This window comes from Pararge aegeria, chromosome 20 (assembly GCF_905163445.1).
Source record: "Pararge aegeria chromosome 20, ilParAegt1.1, whole genome shotgun sequence".
In the NCBI taxonomy this organism is placed as follows: domain Eukaryota; kingdom Metazoa; phylum Arthropoda; class Insecta; order Lepidoptera; family Nymphalidae; genus Pararge; species Pararge aegeria.
In genome coordinates this window covers 4,752,908-4,769,487 of record NC_053199.1, presented here as the reverse complement: position 1 = coordinate 4,769,487, position 16,580 = coordinate 4,752,908, and the positions used below count along the sequence as shown (strand labels likewise).

The 16,580-nt window shown below is 36.8% G+C and overlaps 1 protein-coding gene, 7 non-coding genes and 2 pseudogenes across 9 annotated transcripts in view; all 10 read left to right on the top strand.

Moving 5' to 3' along the window:
* The window catches only part of LOC120632662, a 67,061-nt gene that overhangs the window by 34,632 nt on the left and 15,849 nt on the right, over positions 1-16,580 (top strand). For both annotated transcript variants that reach the window (XM_039902612.1, XM_039902613.1), the window contains exons 7-10: positions 433-626; positions 11,340-12,120; positions 12,671-12,842; positions 13,716-13,943. In XM_039902612.1, coding sequence (XP_039758546.1) covers positions 433-626; positions 11,340-12,120; positions 12,671-12,842; positions 13,716-13,943 — 1,375 coding nt within the window. The remainder of the gene's footprint in view (positions 1-432; positions 627-11,339; positions 12,121-12,670; positions 12,843-13,715; positions 13,944-16,580) is intronic.
* LOC120632955 lies at positions 710-828 on the top strand. The gene has a single exon (XR_005659184.1). It is a non-coding gene; the product is annotated as a 5S ribosomal RNA (ribosomal RNA).
* Positions 2,873-3,034, top strand: LOC120632935. Its single transcript, XR_005659165.1, has one exon. It is a non-coding gene; the product is annotated as a U1 spliceosomal RNA (small nuclear RNA).
* LOC120632931 lies at positions 4,400-4,511 on the top strand (annotated as a pseudogene).
* LOC120632945 lies at positions 5,280-5,441 on the top strand. The gene has a single exon (XR_005659174.1). It is a non-coding gene; the product is annotated as a U1 spliceosomal RNA (small nuclear RNA).
* Positions 9,350-9,471, top strand: LOC120632933 (annotated as a pseudogene).
* Positions 9,763-9,924, top strand: LOC120632938. The gene has a single exon (XR_005659168.1). It is a non-coding gene; the product is annotated as a U1 spliceosomal RNA (small nuclear RNA).
* Positions 12,525-12,643, top strand: LOC120632944. Its single transcript, XR_005659173.1, has one exon. It is a non-coding gene; the product is annotated as a 5S ribosomal RNA (ribosomal RNA).
* On the top strand, positions 14,550-14,669 carry LOC120632930. Its single transcript, XR_005659163.1, has one exon. It is a non-coding gene; the product is annotated as a 5S ribosomal RNA (ribosomal RNA).
* Positions 15,195-15,356, top strand: LOC120632946. Its single transcript, XR_005659175.1, has one exon. It is a non-coding gene; the product is annotated as a U1 spliceosomal RNA (small nuclear RNA).

Sequence of the window (16,580 nt, the reverse complement as noted above, 5' to 3'; positions counted from 1 at the left end):
AAACGCAGACGAAGTCGCGGGCAACAGCTAGTATATATATAAATTATAACCCTTCTTGGGTCAATTCCACTGTCCATCGCTTGTCGCTGTAGCTTGCTGCCTGGCCAGCCCAGCGCCATTTCAATCTTAGACTGTATTGTAGGACATCAGTTATTTTTGTCGTTACCGGTGAAGTATTAATATTATCAGGTCATGCTAGTAATAATAACTGAAATCGGCAGCTTAGCGTGCTTTTCGAAGCACGGGAGTTAGTGAACACCGTCAATTCGTTAAACTTCGGGACGATACTGAAAATAGTATACCTAAAAATTCTTGGTTTACCCTGGGAATCGAACCCAGGACGTTAACCGCAGTCGGAAAATGCTAGACCCTAGACAAACGTGACAGTTGTATGCTTTTTTTCTAAATTTAACAATTTTTTTATTTCTTTAGCTGTGCTGCCTTGGAAATCACTCTCCTACGACAAACTCAAGGAACTGTACACACTGTGGAAGATTGGAGTTACTCTACCTCAAGACGGGACATACCCCGGCTCTCTGCTATCACTGTTACAGCAAGGTCTCATGCTGAAAAGAGACAAACGGATCGATCTAGCTTCGCTCCAGTCTACTTTACAAGCTGTTCAGGTAAGTATCAATTTTATAGTGTCAGGTTTTCTTTCATCTGTAACGTAAATTGATAATGTTAAATGTATTTCGATAAGTCTGTCGCCAACGTCCATACCATGTTGAATACACCGGTTCTCGTCCGATCACCGAAGTTAAGCAACATCGGGCGCGGTCAGTACTTGGATGGGTGACCGCCTGGGAACACCGCGTGATGTTGGCTTTTTGCGTTTTTTTTTACTTTAAGCTAACTTCAAACGCTCTTATTGTAATAATCTTGGACGCAAACTTTCCATGTTAACAATGCTGTGTCAGTTAAAAAATTAAAGAAATATATATTTTACCTCATCAAAGTAGTGTAATACTTCTTTAGAGGTTTTTAAATTCTTTATGAGTCAATGTATCACTGAAAAAGTAGGTACTAAGAACGCACTTCACATTATGTACTCAGGTTTAGGCTTTGTTTTGTCTATAAAACAATTTGTCGTTAGTGTCGTAAAAACTCTGAAATGGCTCGACCGATTTGAATACTTCTATTTTTTTTTTTTGCCCTAGTCTGGGGTGGTACACGTACACACACGGCAGAAGTAAAACTTCTAAAAAATAGCCTACGAGAGATTGAGACTGATAAAGGGCAGATCAGAAGCATTAAATAAATTGATAAAAAAATATAATTTATTCAGCCAAAATAAAGAAACACCTAATAAACCATAATTTTATAAGATTTGGCCAAAATGGCCTTAGAATAAATGCAAAGTTTATTATTTTTACCAAGTTTAAAAATTATTTACTTAATATTTTAATGTAATATATTATATCACATTTTATTCAGTTTCCATGGTAACTAAAACAAAATGTGTAATGTTATCTATCTCTTTCTCTCGCCGAATTAATGCTGTAAATGTAAGTGTTTGTTTCTTTATCGTGACGAATTTTCGTTACCTACATAGAGTTTCAAATAACAAGAATTTTAAAGAAAATTCACTTTAGAAAATTTATGGAAACCCGGAAGAAAAGTATATGAATGTTTATGAATTGCATGTGAGGCTTAGTCTCGAATTTCAATCCATAGCGACGACCAGGATGGATGTTCTTATGTCGTACTAAGTTCCATTCAGGAAATTATGAAGTTTTCTCCTATTGTAAAAAACATTTATAACCACTTAATTAGTCTAACAGCACACACAAATGCATCAATTTAATCACAAAACGCACAAGTTAATTACTTTAAATGCACACTAGGTGTTTTATTTGTATATAATTGTATTACAGAAAAAGAGCTGTCCGATCAATAATAGAAATTTAGATAATACGAATCTCTCTGTGAAAAATTTAAATAAATAGGTAGGTATACCTACAGAAGCTTCGCAATATATTTATAATAATATAATCTTTGAAAACAAAAGATTAGTCTTCATAAAAATAAGTGGCTATAAACAATCGACTTACTAGAAATAGACATCAATTAGTGCAGAAAACCTTTGTGGGGCTAAGTATATGCTTTTATAACATGATACCGAAGGTAATATTAGATTTACATTTACATAACTTTAAACAATGTATAAAAATACATTTAATATATCGAGGTTACTATTCTGTTGATGAATTTCTTAATGACAAGGTTACTTGGAAGCAAGCCGCTCCGCTTTCATGTCACACAAGAACAATTATTGTTAAATTGTAAAATGATGTTGGAAAAGAGCAACTTCTTAGTTTCTTGCCGGCTTCTTCTTGGTAAAATCTGCCTTCGGAACCGGTGGAACCACTAAAACAGATATACTTGACGTTTCAAAAGTGCTTATATTGGGCATACTTGAAATAAATGAATTTTGAATTTTTAGTATGATATTTTATTTGATTTCAAGCAACCGACTTATGTTTACGATAAGTTTGGAAGAATTATTAGCAACACGATTTATCACCATTGCACAACGTTGAAATTGCAAAATCAATTAAATCATCAAAAAAAGATTAGGCATTTTAGTAAAGTAGCGCGACACTATTGATCAAATAATAATTAGTTTAAGTTCTATACAGAACGTACTAGTGAATCAGTTATTGATATATTTACCGAAATGAATGAATGACCTTCTTTATTTCCCTCTGTCGTTCGTGAAATAGCCATAACTAAATTGCGTACTTTCGCTTAGCTTAGTTGTTTTACAAGCCCCCGCTAGGTGCCACTGTGAGGTTCGACCGTGTTTCCAACTCGTGCTATGGAGATTTGTGCGGGCGCAATGACTACCCCGCGTTTACGACGTCAAAGCATACTTACCTGGCGTAGGGGACACCGTGATCAAGAAGGCGGTTCCCCCAGAGCGAGGCCTTTCCATTGCACTGCGGTAGGGTTGACCTCTGCGATTATCCCTAATGCGGATAACTCGGACGCGTAATTTTTGGTAGTGGGGACTGCGTACGCGCCGTCCCCCATCTTAAGTATATAAATACAAATTCTTGTATAAGTAAGAACTATAAAGAAACCGTAGTCACATATTGACTTAAAACCTAATAACGGAATAGTAATGAGGTTTTTCATTCATCCATATTCGGCTACTGTCTACAGTAGCCAATATTCATATCGAACGTCATATGGAAGTAATTTCCAGCCACAGTGTAGGGTTGATCTGGCATAATCAATAGGTACATATTTGAAAATTTTATTTACGTACATAAAAATATAATAAAATTTAAAAAGAAAGTGGACTGTGACAATATTAATATTAGAAATAAAAATAAACTTGTAGTGCAGTTTACTAGGCTGCATACAATTACTACTTCATTTAAGGGTAATTGTATATCATTTTACACAAATTACCAGATGAAATTCTTAGGATGTCTCTCAATAAGTTCAAAATTTATATTAAACGGAAGCTTATAGAAAAATCCTATTATAATATTAAGGATAACATGTATGATAAAATAGTTTGCTGTGAATTCATAGCTAAATATTAACTCGACTGTGAGATGGTAATAACAAAGGAATGAAACCTGGCTAAGTTTGTAGTGAGCTTTTAAGACTTAGACTAGGGCGCGTTTGGAACCCTCCTTGCTTAAATTTTAAAATAACGAATGCAGTTATCATATGTATAATGTATTAACGCTTCATAAGTGCCTGTTATAAGGGTGGTAAGGTCTACATGTATGCAAAATTTTTGAATTTGAATTTGCACTGCAGCCTAGTTATATGAAATGGTGTAAATGAGGTAAACTGTACTAAGCTCCAGCGGAACTACACCGCGACTATGGAGGGTAGAGGTAAGGAGAGTCATCTTATATGGGAGAAAAGTTGAAAAAGTGTCCAGTGTATGCGCTAAATAACAGTTCAAAAATCCTCCACAATGGCGCTGGTGGATGCACAGGGTATGGTATGAATGTAGCAATCGTAGATGAATTGAAGTATGCCGAGTTAAAAAATTTAATGTCATTATCGACTAAAGTAGTTAATTATTGAGAATTTCAACAACTTACGTTGTACAAAATATTGTGGTAAATATAACCTTACTTCCTTGTATCTCCATACTTCCTTGTTTATTTTTCAAGCCTACTCTAACAATATTTATATTTGGCGCTTCTTTTAAGAGTTACCCTGATGCAAATGTGGCGCCATCCTAATTTAATACATTTTGACGACACTTTTTCATATACACAGATGACTCTCCTTACCTCTACCCTCCATAACCGCGACGTAGATTGCCAGGTGACAGAACATATGACGAAGTTCCATTCAGTTCAATCTGTTCAATCTTTAAATATAATAATTATTCAGTAGGTACCTATGTTTAGGCTTTCATTTCGGCAACGTCCATACCATGTTGAATACACCGGTTCTCGTCCGAAGTTAAGCAACATCGGGCGCGGTCAGTACTTGGATGGGTGACCGCCTGGGAACACCGCGTGATGTTGGCTTTTTCCTTTTTCGTTATTGCTAAAAAAAGAAAATTTAATTAATAAGCGTAAAGAGCATAGCCTAGCAAGTTAATATTTTGTATTCCAGGTAGCTTAAAAAAAATAGAAATTAGAAGTAAAATTAATTTATACATACGTGCTGAAACATTTTTACAGTCAGATGTTAAATAATGTAGTAGAATGGCTTTCCCAATTTTGAGTTAATACATTACCATTATATTAGATCCTTACATATGAAATTGGCGTTTTGTAAGGGAGGAACAAAATCGTTTTTTTTTAATTTAATATATTTATTTAATCAAAGTATGTACCATTGCTGTCTATGTACTTTTGGCATCTGATTGGTAGTTTTCATTAATTCCTTTACTAAAAAAAATATTCGGACGGGAATCAATAAAAACCTTGGACGAAGGCGCTTTGGACTGCCCCATCGGAATTTAACTTTTTCCCTTGCATTTGCATTATTTTTTCAGTTTTAATTAAAATTTAAGATATCGAAAAAATATGGTTCTTTTTTTTAAATAACTGTTCTTTCATTTTATTATAACAGATCTTACATTTTATTATAACTGTTCTTCCGATTTAAAATCCTATTTATTAAGTGCTGACGTCTAGCGCAATTTAGCTATGCTTGTATTGTAATGCCCTAGGGACTTGTGTAGTCATTTTATCACGCTAGGTGGCACTTTAGGTGTGGTCGTTTTCTTAGCTCTCGCTATGGAAATGCGTCTGCGCGCAATGACTACCCCGCTCTTACGTCGACAAAGCATACTTACCTGGCGTAGGGGACACCGTGATCAAGAAGGCGGTTCCCCCAGAGCGAGGCCCTTCCATTGCACTGCGGTTGGGTTGACCTCTGCGATTATCCCTAATGCGGATAACTCGGACGTGTAATTTTTGGTAGTGGGGACTGCGTACGCGCCGTCCCCCTCTCTTAATATTATCAAGTACTCAAACTAGATTCCTCAATCTTATGTCCACACATATAAAGGTACCTAACAGTGACTAGAAACACTTCTTCAAATTGTATTAGGTAAACAGCAGCAGGGCTGTACCGCGATGCCAATAATAAAAATATAATATACCTACAGATTACTTTATTTAAGCAAAAGGGGATTCGCACGTCAAACATTCACTGCTTGCGGTTTTGTCGCGACACATGGAGCATATCTGAGTATTTCGTCCCTTGAATCATCGAAGTTCCCAGAATAACGGCTAGTTAGTCAGACACTGGAAACATAATCTGAGCACTGCAGTATTGAGACGATTTCATCGTTATGCGTAATGTGCGTAATTTTTTGGAGAAGGAGAAGGTTACGATACGCCAGGAATAAAACGCGCAGTAGTTGTGACGAAGTGAGAGAAAAACCAATGTTTTGTTGTTGTTGTGGTCTGTCTTTTGCAAAAGTATGATACAAAACAAATGTATGTTACGGCTAGCCAATAGACACGAACTTAAAAGTAACCTATATTTTTTTCGCTCGCTAGTGGTATCTGCATGAATTTAAAAAAAAAGAACATTGTCATTCATGTTAGTTTATTTGTATAAACAGTAATGGATGATATTAGCTTACTATAGTACTGTTTTAATGTTAGCAGTAGGCTAACTATTTCAGAATCTTTTATAGAGGATTAACATTATGGGTGTAGAGAGCCTTGTATATAATTAGGTACCAAAACACTCACGTGATACAGTTATTACTCAGCCAGCGACATACATTCGTGTTTTATACCCCCATATTATTATACAACAGTTGCATGCATTAAAAAAAAAATATTGGAAATATTATTAACAAGCTGTTGCCCGCGACTTCGTCTGCGTTTGATTTTGTTTTTTGATGTGGCATTAAATTAAGTTGTCGATCTAAAAAATTAAAGTATTCAGTATCGTTAAGCCTTAAATGAGGGTTTGCTGTTGACCGCTGAGGAGTTCTGTCTTCTATCTCCAACCAAAGTTTGAGCAAAATCAAACACATATTATAACCTGTATAGTACAAAAATAATTATTTAAATCGGTTATAGTTTGTCGGAGTGATGATGTAAAATCGTCAAACACTCTTCCCCTCTCCCAAAGGAACCGAGCTTAATGTCGGGATAAAAAGTATGCTATATTACTTCTAAAACTTCCAAAAATATGTGTACAAAGTTTAATGAGGATCGTATAAGCAGTTTTTGCGTGAAAGTGAAACAAACAAACTTACATTTACATTTATAATATTAAGTAGGGACTGGTTAGATATTTAAGAAACTGTAAAATGAATGTGGTTATTGGGGGGTATCAGTCGGTTACATTTGTTGCAATGTCAGGAGTACCTCAGGGCTGTAATCTTGGCCCAATTTTATTTGGAATTTTCATTAATGACGTAGTCGACTGTTTTCAATTCTGTCAGTTCCAGCTTTATGCGGATGACCTCAAAGTTTATTGTAAGATAAAACATAGTATGGAATCCATGAATATGCAACAGGATTTAGATAGACTTTCTATATGGTCTGATTATAATAATTTATAATGAAATCATTTAAAATGCTAAAGTATTACCTTCAGTAGAAAGGAACATAATAGGACATTTGACTATTGTATAAAAGGAAACATTAAAAATGTCAACCACTAAAATGATCTTGGGATAATACTAGATAATAAATTAAGTTTTATACCGAACATAGATAATTTGATTTGCAAGTGTCTGAAATTACTAGGTTTATTATTAGTATTTATCATTAGAAACACAAAACAGTTCAAAAGTCTTCGACCAAGCTAGCACTGTATACAATTCATTAATACGTAGCAGATTTGAATACTGCTCCATTGCATGGAATCCTTACTATCAAGTGCATAAGAATAGAATAGAGAGAGTAAAAAAGAAGTTTACAATACAAAATATTGAATGAAGATGGTAGCTATAATGACCTATTAAATATTTATAAAACTCTTTCACTCACGATTCGCAGATAGATATTTGTTTCTTACATAAAACTATTAATTGTTCAAGTTTAGCGGACAGGGAAAGATTGGTACCTAAGTATAATAAAAAAAAAAATGAAAAAATATTTATTATCAAAAACAACATTTACAGATTCCATGTTACCGATGGTACCCACACTAGGTATTTCTGTTTCGTGGGTGCTTATTTACAATTTAACAGCTTAAATTTATGTTGTCACTCGAATTACAGTCGATTAAACAATTCGTACAATATACTCTAATTATTGATAAACTTGCATTTTGTATGATATTACGCTAGACACAAGAAAAGTTTTTCTGTTGAATCATAGGTTAAGGTAGCAAGCCAGGTAACAAATTTGCTTTTGCCTGTTTTACGGAACAATGTTTAATGTCACAAAAACTGGTAACTTTATTATAAATAAAGGAGTCTATAAATGGACTGAAACGTTTAGCAAAGCTCGACTTGATTCTTGGCAACGGGACCTTAAAGACCCGACGTTTGAGTAGAGTTTTATAATCTTTAGTGGATGTTATTGACTGATGAACTCTAAATATATAACTGACGTACACTAAGGACTCTGCTTTCCTGATATAGCTTGACGGTTGGATATCTATATATAATGCGTGATCTTATATTAAGAATAAGCAAACTTTTTGGCCTAAATTCACAAAAATTAATCTAGACATTCTCCGCCGATGAATGGAATTGTCTCAGCCTACGATTGTGCATTTAAAAAGCCGATTTAAATATTTTTGATAATTCCGCTCTGAATTTAAACGCAAAATTAAAAAACTGTTTATTACGTAATCCTCTTTTATTTTTAATTCTGATTTTTATTATATAGTTTTTAGTATCTTTAGTATTTTTTATTTTTTCTGTATATTTCTAGAACGTCTAAATTGTGCGTCGTCATAATGCATGTAGAGTAAGCCTGTAAGTAGGGTATACAATGTGTAATTTATTATATTACTACTATTATGTTTATAATACATGCGACATCTTTTCGTCAAAAATCCCTCAGTGCCTGAAGGCAAAAGTGTTCGAACAGTGCGTGTTGCGAGTGATGACCTATGGCTCTGAAAAATGGTCGTTAACTATGGGCCTCATAAGAAGGCTCAGAGTCACTCAGCGGGCGATGGAGAGAGCTATGCTCGGAGTATCTCTACGCAATCAAATCTGAAATGTGGAGATTCGTAGAAGAACCAGAGTTACCGACATAGCTCAACGAGTCGCGAAGCTGAAGTGGCAATGGGCCGGGCACATAGTTCGGAGAAAGGATGGACGTTGGGGTCCCAAGGTGCTGGAATGGCAGCCCCGAACTGGTAAGTGCAGCGTTGGTCGGCCCCCAACGAGGTGGACAGACGACATTAAGCGCGTCGCAGGTAGCCGCTGGATCCAAGCGGCTCAGAACCGTGGAATTTGGAACTCCCTACAAAAGACCTACGTCCAGCAGTGGACGTCTATCGGTTGATATAATGATGATGTTTATAATAGATTTAGGGCATTGTATAATAATATAACGTTGGCTTCCTATTAAGTAAATCAATAAAACAAAATAAAATAAATAACTAAAAAATGCCGCGGGCTTGGTGCATTATTCCGCCCAGTGCGGTACAGTCGTCAAAAATAAAAATATTGTGTTCCTGCATTTCCAACATGTGGAATATGTGTGTTATGTATGGAACATGGAGTGTGTGTGGATATTGCCAACTAGACGTTTTACAGTAATACGTTAAATAATGTAATAGAATGTTTTACCTAATATTGCGTGAATACAATAATTCAAATTAAATTATTAAATATGGAAGAGCTAAGCTGTAGCAATAGAGTTTTACTTGATTTTTGGTTATATTAATCACATTCAATCTAATCCCGTATTTTCATTTCGTCAGAGCCAACGTCCGTACCATGTTGAACCACCGGTTCTCGTCAGATCACCGAAGTTAAGCAACATCGGGCGCGGTTAGTACTTGGATGGGGTAACCGCCTGGGAACAACACCGCGTGATGTAGGCTTTTTTTTATTTCAGTTAATATAAATCTGAAATAGAAACATTTTTAAAATAATCCTTAAATCTTTTTTTGTACGTTTTTTACTAAGGCATATTATGTTGGAGATGCAGCTACTGACGACATCTAGCGAAATGAAGTTGAACTACCAACGCACGCGTGTTGTAATAGCAACTGGCGTCTTGTAGTTTCATTCCGCACAGCCAGGTGCCCCTGTTTCGTGTAGCGGTGTTCGTGTCTCGCGCTATGAAGATTTTTTCGCGTTCAATGACTACCCCACGCTTACGTTGTCTAAGCATACTTACCTGGCGTAGGGGACACCGTGATCATGAAGGCGGTTCCCCCAGAGCGAGGCCCTTCCATTGCACTGCGGTTGGGTTGACCTCTGCGATTATCCCTAATGCGGATAACTCGGACGCGTAATTTTTGGTAGTGGGGACTGCGTACGCGCCGTCCCCCCATGTATCTATATTTGTATCCTGAATGTGCAATTTCTTCAGAAATGCAGAAAATGCACATTCAGATTGCAATTTAGTTCAAAGTACTTATTGTAAAGTACAATATACCAGAGCCGCCAAAGCGACTAATTTACGTCCGTGTCCAGTTGCGGTAGGTGCCACTTCGCAAACAATTCACAGACTGATATTTCCGTGATTGCTTGTAATGGCATAATATATATTACCAGTGGCGTGCATAGAAGGTATGCAGATGATATAAAGTAAAGAAAATTTCCAGTACGAGTTATAAAAATCATCTGTCCGCTTAGTACATACCCTGTATGCACGCCACTGGCTTCACTATATAAAGAGGCTTGTCTGTGCAACTCTCCAACTTATCAATCCCTTGCCGACCCACTAAAGGGCATGGGTCTCCTCTCAGAAACCAAAGGTTTTACGCCGTAGTCCAAGTGCGGATTGGTTGACTTTACACACCATTAAGGACATTATGAAGAACATCTCAGGCATGATCGTGAAAGCTAGTTTATTTAATAAGTAGAAGTTAAAACAAGGATTAATAAATTTCTTATCTGCGCAAAAAATAAATTAAAATCTTAAAACTTTCCTTAAATTTTACCGATTTATAATTTCCATAACAATGAGTTATTTTATAGTTATAATGGAAGAAGACCCAACTGATGATAAGTGAAAAACCATCACTTCACAGGGCATGCACGTCCTGCAACATGCCGCCCCGTGCCCTGTGCCTCAATTTGAGGCGTAGTAATAATTTGCCTCATGTATGTGCCTGTAATTACACCGGCAACCAAGCCCTTCAGACCGGAACACAGCATTGCAACAATGCTGCTTAGCGTTAGAAATAAGCATGGCGATAGTACCTACTACCCCGAACAAGCTCTCTTACAAAAAGCTCTACTACTACTAAATTTTTTTTTTTTTATACAACGACAATACACACACAAGTAAGCGTAGCTTTTGTCATGGGTACTAAAATCCCTGATGAATATTTTTATGAATTATATACATAAATACTTAGAATATATATACATATAAACACCCAGACACTGAAAACATTCATGCTCATCACATAAACACTTTCCAGTAGTGGGAATCGAACCCACGGCCTTGGGCTCAGAAAGCAGGGTCGCTGCAAACTGCGCCAATCGGCCGTCAATACATTTGTTTAGCTAAATCTAGAGCTGAAAAAGGCACCAAACGCGTCTAAGGTCGTAAGGGTCTAGAGGAAGCTTTAAAACCAACTCAGCCGGGTGATCTTAAATATCTTTTTATCGATAGATAGGATGTCAAAGAGAAGAAGAAGAAGAGTTAGTGGGTTTTCCCCAGCTTCTTTCGCATAAACTATTTTCCAGACTAAAGTCTATTTTTAGTCTAATTTTAAATATATGAATTTTTCAGCTACATCTCGATGAAATTGATTACATATTAATAACGGCGAGACTATCCAAAAAGAAGAGTAGTTTCAGCACGCAAGCGTGGGACACGACTTCCCCTACAGATTCTGAATGTGTTAGCCCCAAGAACATCCAGCACAAAGCAGATGTACATACAAGAGGTAGCTGCACCTCGACAGATAGCGAGAAAGAGTCCAAAAGCCCGATATACGATACAATTCGTCAAGCCAATCAAATGAGTTCATTCGCCACCGAAAATTGCTTTGTTGCCGAAGCAGATGTACCGGACAACCTTCCAACACCAAACTACGAACATTTACAAGAAAAAGATTTCTCCAGCGCGTGCTCCACCCCGATAGCCAAACTACGGGCGAGAATCAAAGATATAGAATCACCTGGCACATTACATAGGACCGATTCCACGGAATATTGCAGTATACTCAGTCCAGATGTAAGGAATTTTGGTCACAATGACGAGAGCAATAAGGATCAAAGTGCCGAGCGTTCGATGGCCAAACTCAGTCGTAGTTTCACTCCCAAGTCATATAAACCGTTGCACATAAAAGTGCCCGATTTCAATTTGGATTCTATAAAGGATATATTAAAAGAAAAGAACGGCTCGGAACGTTCTTCGTACAATTTCGATATAAAGAATTACAGTTTGCCAACTACGCCTATTGCTCGGAGCAATAAGTTGAGGAAAAACGCTTGGCTTTCGGGCGATTTGAATGTAAACAAAGTTAATATGAAAGACAAGGAAGAATCTTGTACGACTAGTACTGAAGGTAACTATTATTATTCATAACTACTAATAAAATTATAAATTCGAATGTGCCAGTTCAACCACAGAACAAATCTTGAAAGGCTCGGCTCTTGGTAGCTTTTAATCCTTGAGGTAGATCAAAACAATCTTATCGATCCTAGATTTCATCTCTTAAACGACGTGAATTTAATAATAATAATAAATATACTACGACAATACACACATCGCCATCTAGCCTCAAAGTACGCGTAGCTGGTGTTATTAAGAAGACGCCGAAAGACATTGAAAAACACATTAAAGTTCATCACACAAACATTCTCCAGTTGTAGGAATCGAACCCCACAGCCTTAAATTCATAAAGAATTACGTCATTGATTAAAACATGAGAGTTATTAGAATCTCATCGTGAATTTCTAGACAGTTATCGCCAACGTCCATACCATGTTGAATACACCGGTTCTCGTCCGATCACCGAAGTTAAGCAACATCGGGCGCGGTCAGTACTTGGATGGGTGACCGCCTGGGAACACCGCGTGATGTTGGCTTTTATACTATTTCATTTCTTTTTGCAGAGAATGATACCCAAAAGACTGACCAAATAGTAATTCCTACAAATGTTTGTTCGGAAAAGGAAAGGATCTTGGATGGACGGACATGCAATGAGTTGGGTCGAAAGGAAAGTATTTCGTGTGAAAGCATTAACACGATTTCTACACTGCGGGATAGTTTTACAGGTCTTAGAAGGTAAAGTACCAACAAAGAGTAATTTTGCTTTTTCAAAATATTGGGTTTAATTCTACGTACCACTAGCGCCATCTGGTATAAAGTAAGGAATCGAGGATTCACTTAGTCATAAAGAGATGGCGTTGTAAGTTACCTTAAAATTAGGGATTATGGGATTAAGCTCTGCTGTTTGCAATATTTCACTAGGAGTTCTGACTGAATAATAATTGCCGATAAACTTGCATTTTAGAGATTGGTAGAAGCGGTACATTACACTCAAACATTATAAAGTATCTTATCTTGGGATTGTAAAGTATTAAAATTAACATTAAATTAATCATTTGGTATGAGCAACATTTATCCCCAAATGAAGTGTTAAACCAAATAATAATCTTATATCTTTCTCTATCATCATATACTCATGTCATACTACTCAGATGTCACGTAACATTAATACACGATCTATACAGTTGTTTGATCAATTGTTAAGCATAAAATACCTTATATTACTTGTTTTTAAGTTCAAATTCATTCACACTTCTGAAGCTAGATTACTCGGTACATTTGTAAAATAGAAAACAGTTGTACAGAATTTGCGAACCCAATATTAGTTTTGTAAGAGCTCTTTGCTTGGATTTAGATTTATTTATTAGCTTTTCGAGGGAACAAACAGTACTATTCCACATAAGAGTAAACGATAATTAACCACAAATTATACAACAAAATTAACTAAAAAATAAATAAAAAAACAAAAACCTCAACAGCTTATAACACTTATTTTGCCATAATTATATTCCTACAAGGTCCAATATTGACGTGAAAAACATATCGTTAAATATACATAATATATAGATAATAAAACTCCAACTTTAAATCATGCTTTAAAATTTGCAGAATAACGGACCCACCCCACGACTTCTCACCGGACATATTAGAACCGCCGGTGTTGGAGAGGGCGAAATCCCTAAACTGTATGAAAAACATCGGCATAACCAAATATAGAGTGGAAGAGGATGTGCTAGCGAGCGTCAACGTTAAGCCGCTGGTAGCAATACATGAGAAGTGGATATATGAGGCTAACAAGAAGACCGGGCGCTCTTTGTCGTTACCTGAAGATAACAGGTAAGACAACATGGTCTTACAGGTTCAGTATTTTTTATCATTCGGTAAATAAAAGATAGCGGACTGTTAGAGGTTGTGATAGTTATATTAAACCCATACCTTCATGGTTTCTACGCGGCATCTTATCGAAACGCTAGACAGCTGGACGGCACTTATAGTAATGATTCCCGCAAGTTTATTTTCCCATTCCCGTGCCTTTTTATACAAAAACCCATTTAGGTCGTCTTTAAGGGGCTTTGCCTCGCCTTACTTTTGACCTCTCTAACCAGCTTTGTCGGACCGGATGTATGACGTTCTATACTCCGTATGGCCATCTTCTAAGAATTGGGCTATTCACTGCAGAAAAAATATACTTTAACTCTCCGAGCCTTAATTTGATAATTTTAAATTTTATTCTTTGATTTTAGTCACCTCTTTTTTTGCACATTGTTCTTTATCTTTTGTTTCATTAGATATACAATTATTTTGTGTAAATTATAAAAACTGTGTGTCTTGTTTATAAACTAGTACTATTGCGCAGTTTATTTTAAATACTACCGAATCGAATTTTAGCTATAAGAATTTTGGTGTGCTTTGTTTCTGTTTATAAATTTTGTTCTCATTGTCGCCAACGTCCATACCATGTTGAATACACCGGTTCTCGTCCGATCACCGAAGTTAAGCAACATCGGGCGCGGTCAGTACTTGGATGGGTGACCGCCTGGGAACACCGCGTGATTGTTGGCTTTTTGCTATTTGAGTGTCTTTTTTTTCATTATTTATTAAATTATGGTTCATCAACACCAAACTGCTGATGAGAAAAGGTACAACTTGGAGGGTAGGTAAGGTACTTTAGCATAGGTATCCGTTTAAGGTGGAGATTAAAATGGTTGGTCGCATAAAATTGCATGTTTTTTTTTTTTTTTTTAAAGAAAGATATATGCACAAGGTTTTTTGTTAAACAATATAACTGTATATTGTTTAACAAAAATCCTTTAAATTATATACATATATAACTGTATAACCTTTTTAAAAAAATCAAGGTTGTTATTTTTGTAAAACGCATTAATTTATCCCCGAGTGATTTTTAATGTACCACTGCCATCTAGCGCAAGGTTGTTTAACTACAGCTTGGTTTAGCACCAACCGCTGGTGTCTTATCGTTATGCTTCGCACCGCCAGATGCCCGCGTTCCGTGTAACGGTGTTTGTGGCTCGCGCTATGGAGATGCGTCTGTGTGCAATGACTACCCCGCGCTTACGTCGTCTAAGCATACTTACCTGGCGTAGGGGACACCGTGATCATGAAGGCGGTTCCCCCAGAGCGAGGCCCTTCCATTGCACTGCGGTTGGGTTGACCTCTGCGATTATCCCTAATGCGGATAACTCGGACGTGTAATTTTTGGTAGTGGGGACTGCGTACGCGCCGTCCCCCTTAACTCAGGCATGTTCATATTCACTTCTTGGGTATGTAAAATCACTCAAAAAGTGAGTATGCTCGCACAAGTAACTAACACACCACCTTAATTCGGTAACACAACAGCCGATTGCTGCATGTTGTGTCAGCTCCATAAACACTGGCACGCTTTGACCATTATTAAACAATATGCCAATGAAAATTATTGGGGTGGTATAATAACCAAATAAATAACAAGTTAAAAAGAAGATCGTACTAGCCAATATTCTTCTGTTACCTATTTTAGAGCAACAGTGAAACACCATGAGGAAACCTGCATTTCTAAGAGTAGTGTACCTACTAAAATGCAAAAGTTCTCCCTACTAATATTATAAATGTGAATGAGGTTTGTTTGTTACGCTTTCAAGCGAAAACTCCTGAACCAATCTTCATGAATCTATTTATCCATATTCTTAGAGGTAAAAATATTATGTAAGATAAAAAAATGTTTGTGAAGAAATCTCATATATGACTATAGGTGTAGACTATGCAGCAATACGCTGCGTCCCGAAATTACGCGGGCGAAGCCGCAGGGCACACCTAGTAAGATATATATAACCATATGTATTTGTGTATACTTATTTATTTAGTTTCATAAGACTATATACATTTTGAATCTATGCATAATATCTATTAACTTGTATACATATTTCATAAAAGAGCTTGATAGCATGGTGGTTAGGACTTCGGATTCACTTTCGGGTGGTCGAGTTTGAATCCCAGCACACACCTATAATGTTACTAAGAGAGTGCATTTTAGACCATTAAAATAGCACTTGCTCCAAAATTGAAGAAAAACATCGTGAGGTTCTCCATAATATTCTCAAAGGTGTGTGGAGTCCACCAATCCACACTGGGCCAGCGTGGTGGACTACGGCCAAAACCCTTCTCATTGTGGGAAGACCCACACACCCCCTGTAGTCATTTGTTTAATTTTTTTAGGCTACAATATTTTCACTCCCTAACTCGTTTTTCTCGCAGGGTTGTCTGGTGGAAAACGCTTCACCATTAAGTCAACATTTTGCTAGCCAATGGTAGTGCAATGAAGAGAAACTTACCGAGTAGTCTAGCAACATGCACTGGGCCAGCCTGGTGGACTGTGGCCTAAACGCTCCTTGTTCTGACAGGTGGACCCGTGCCTTGTAGGTAATGGGTTGATCATGGTGAATGAAGAAAAAAAGGGGTGTGAAGGCTACTAATGGA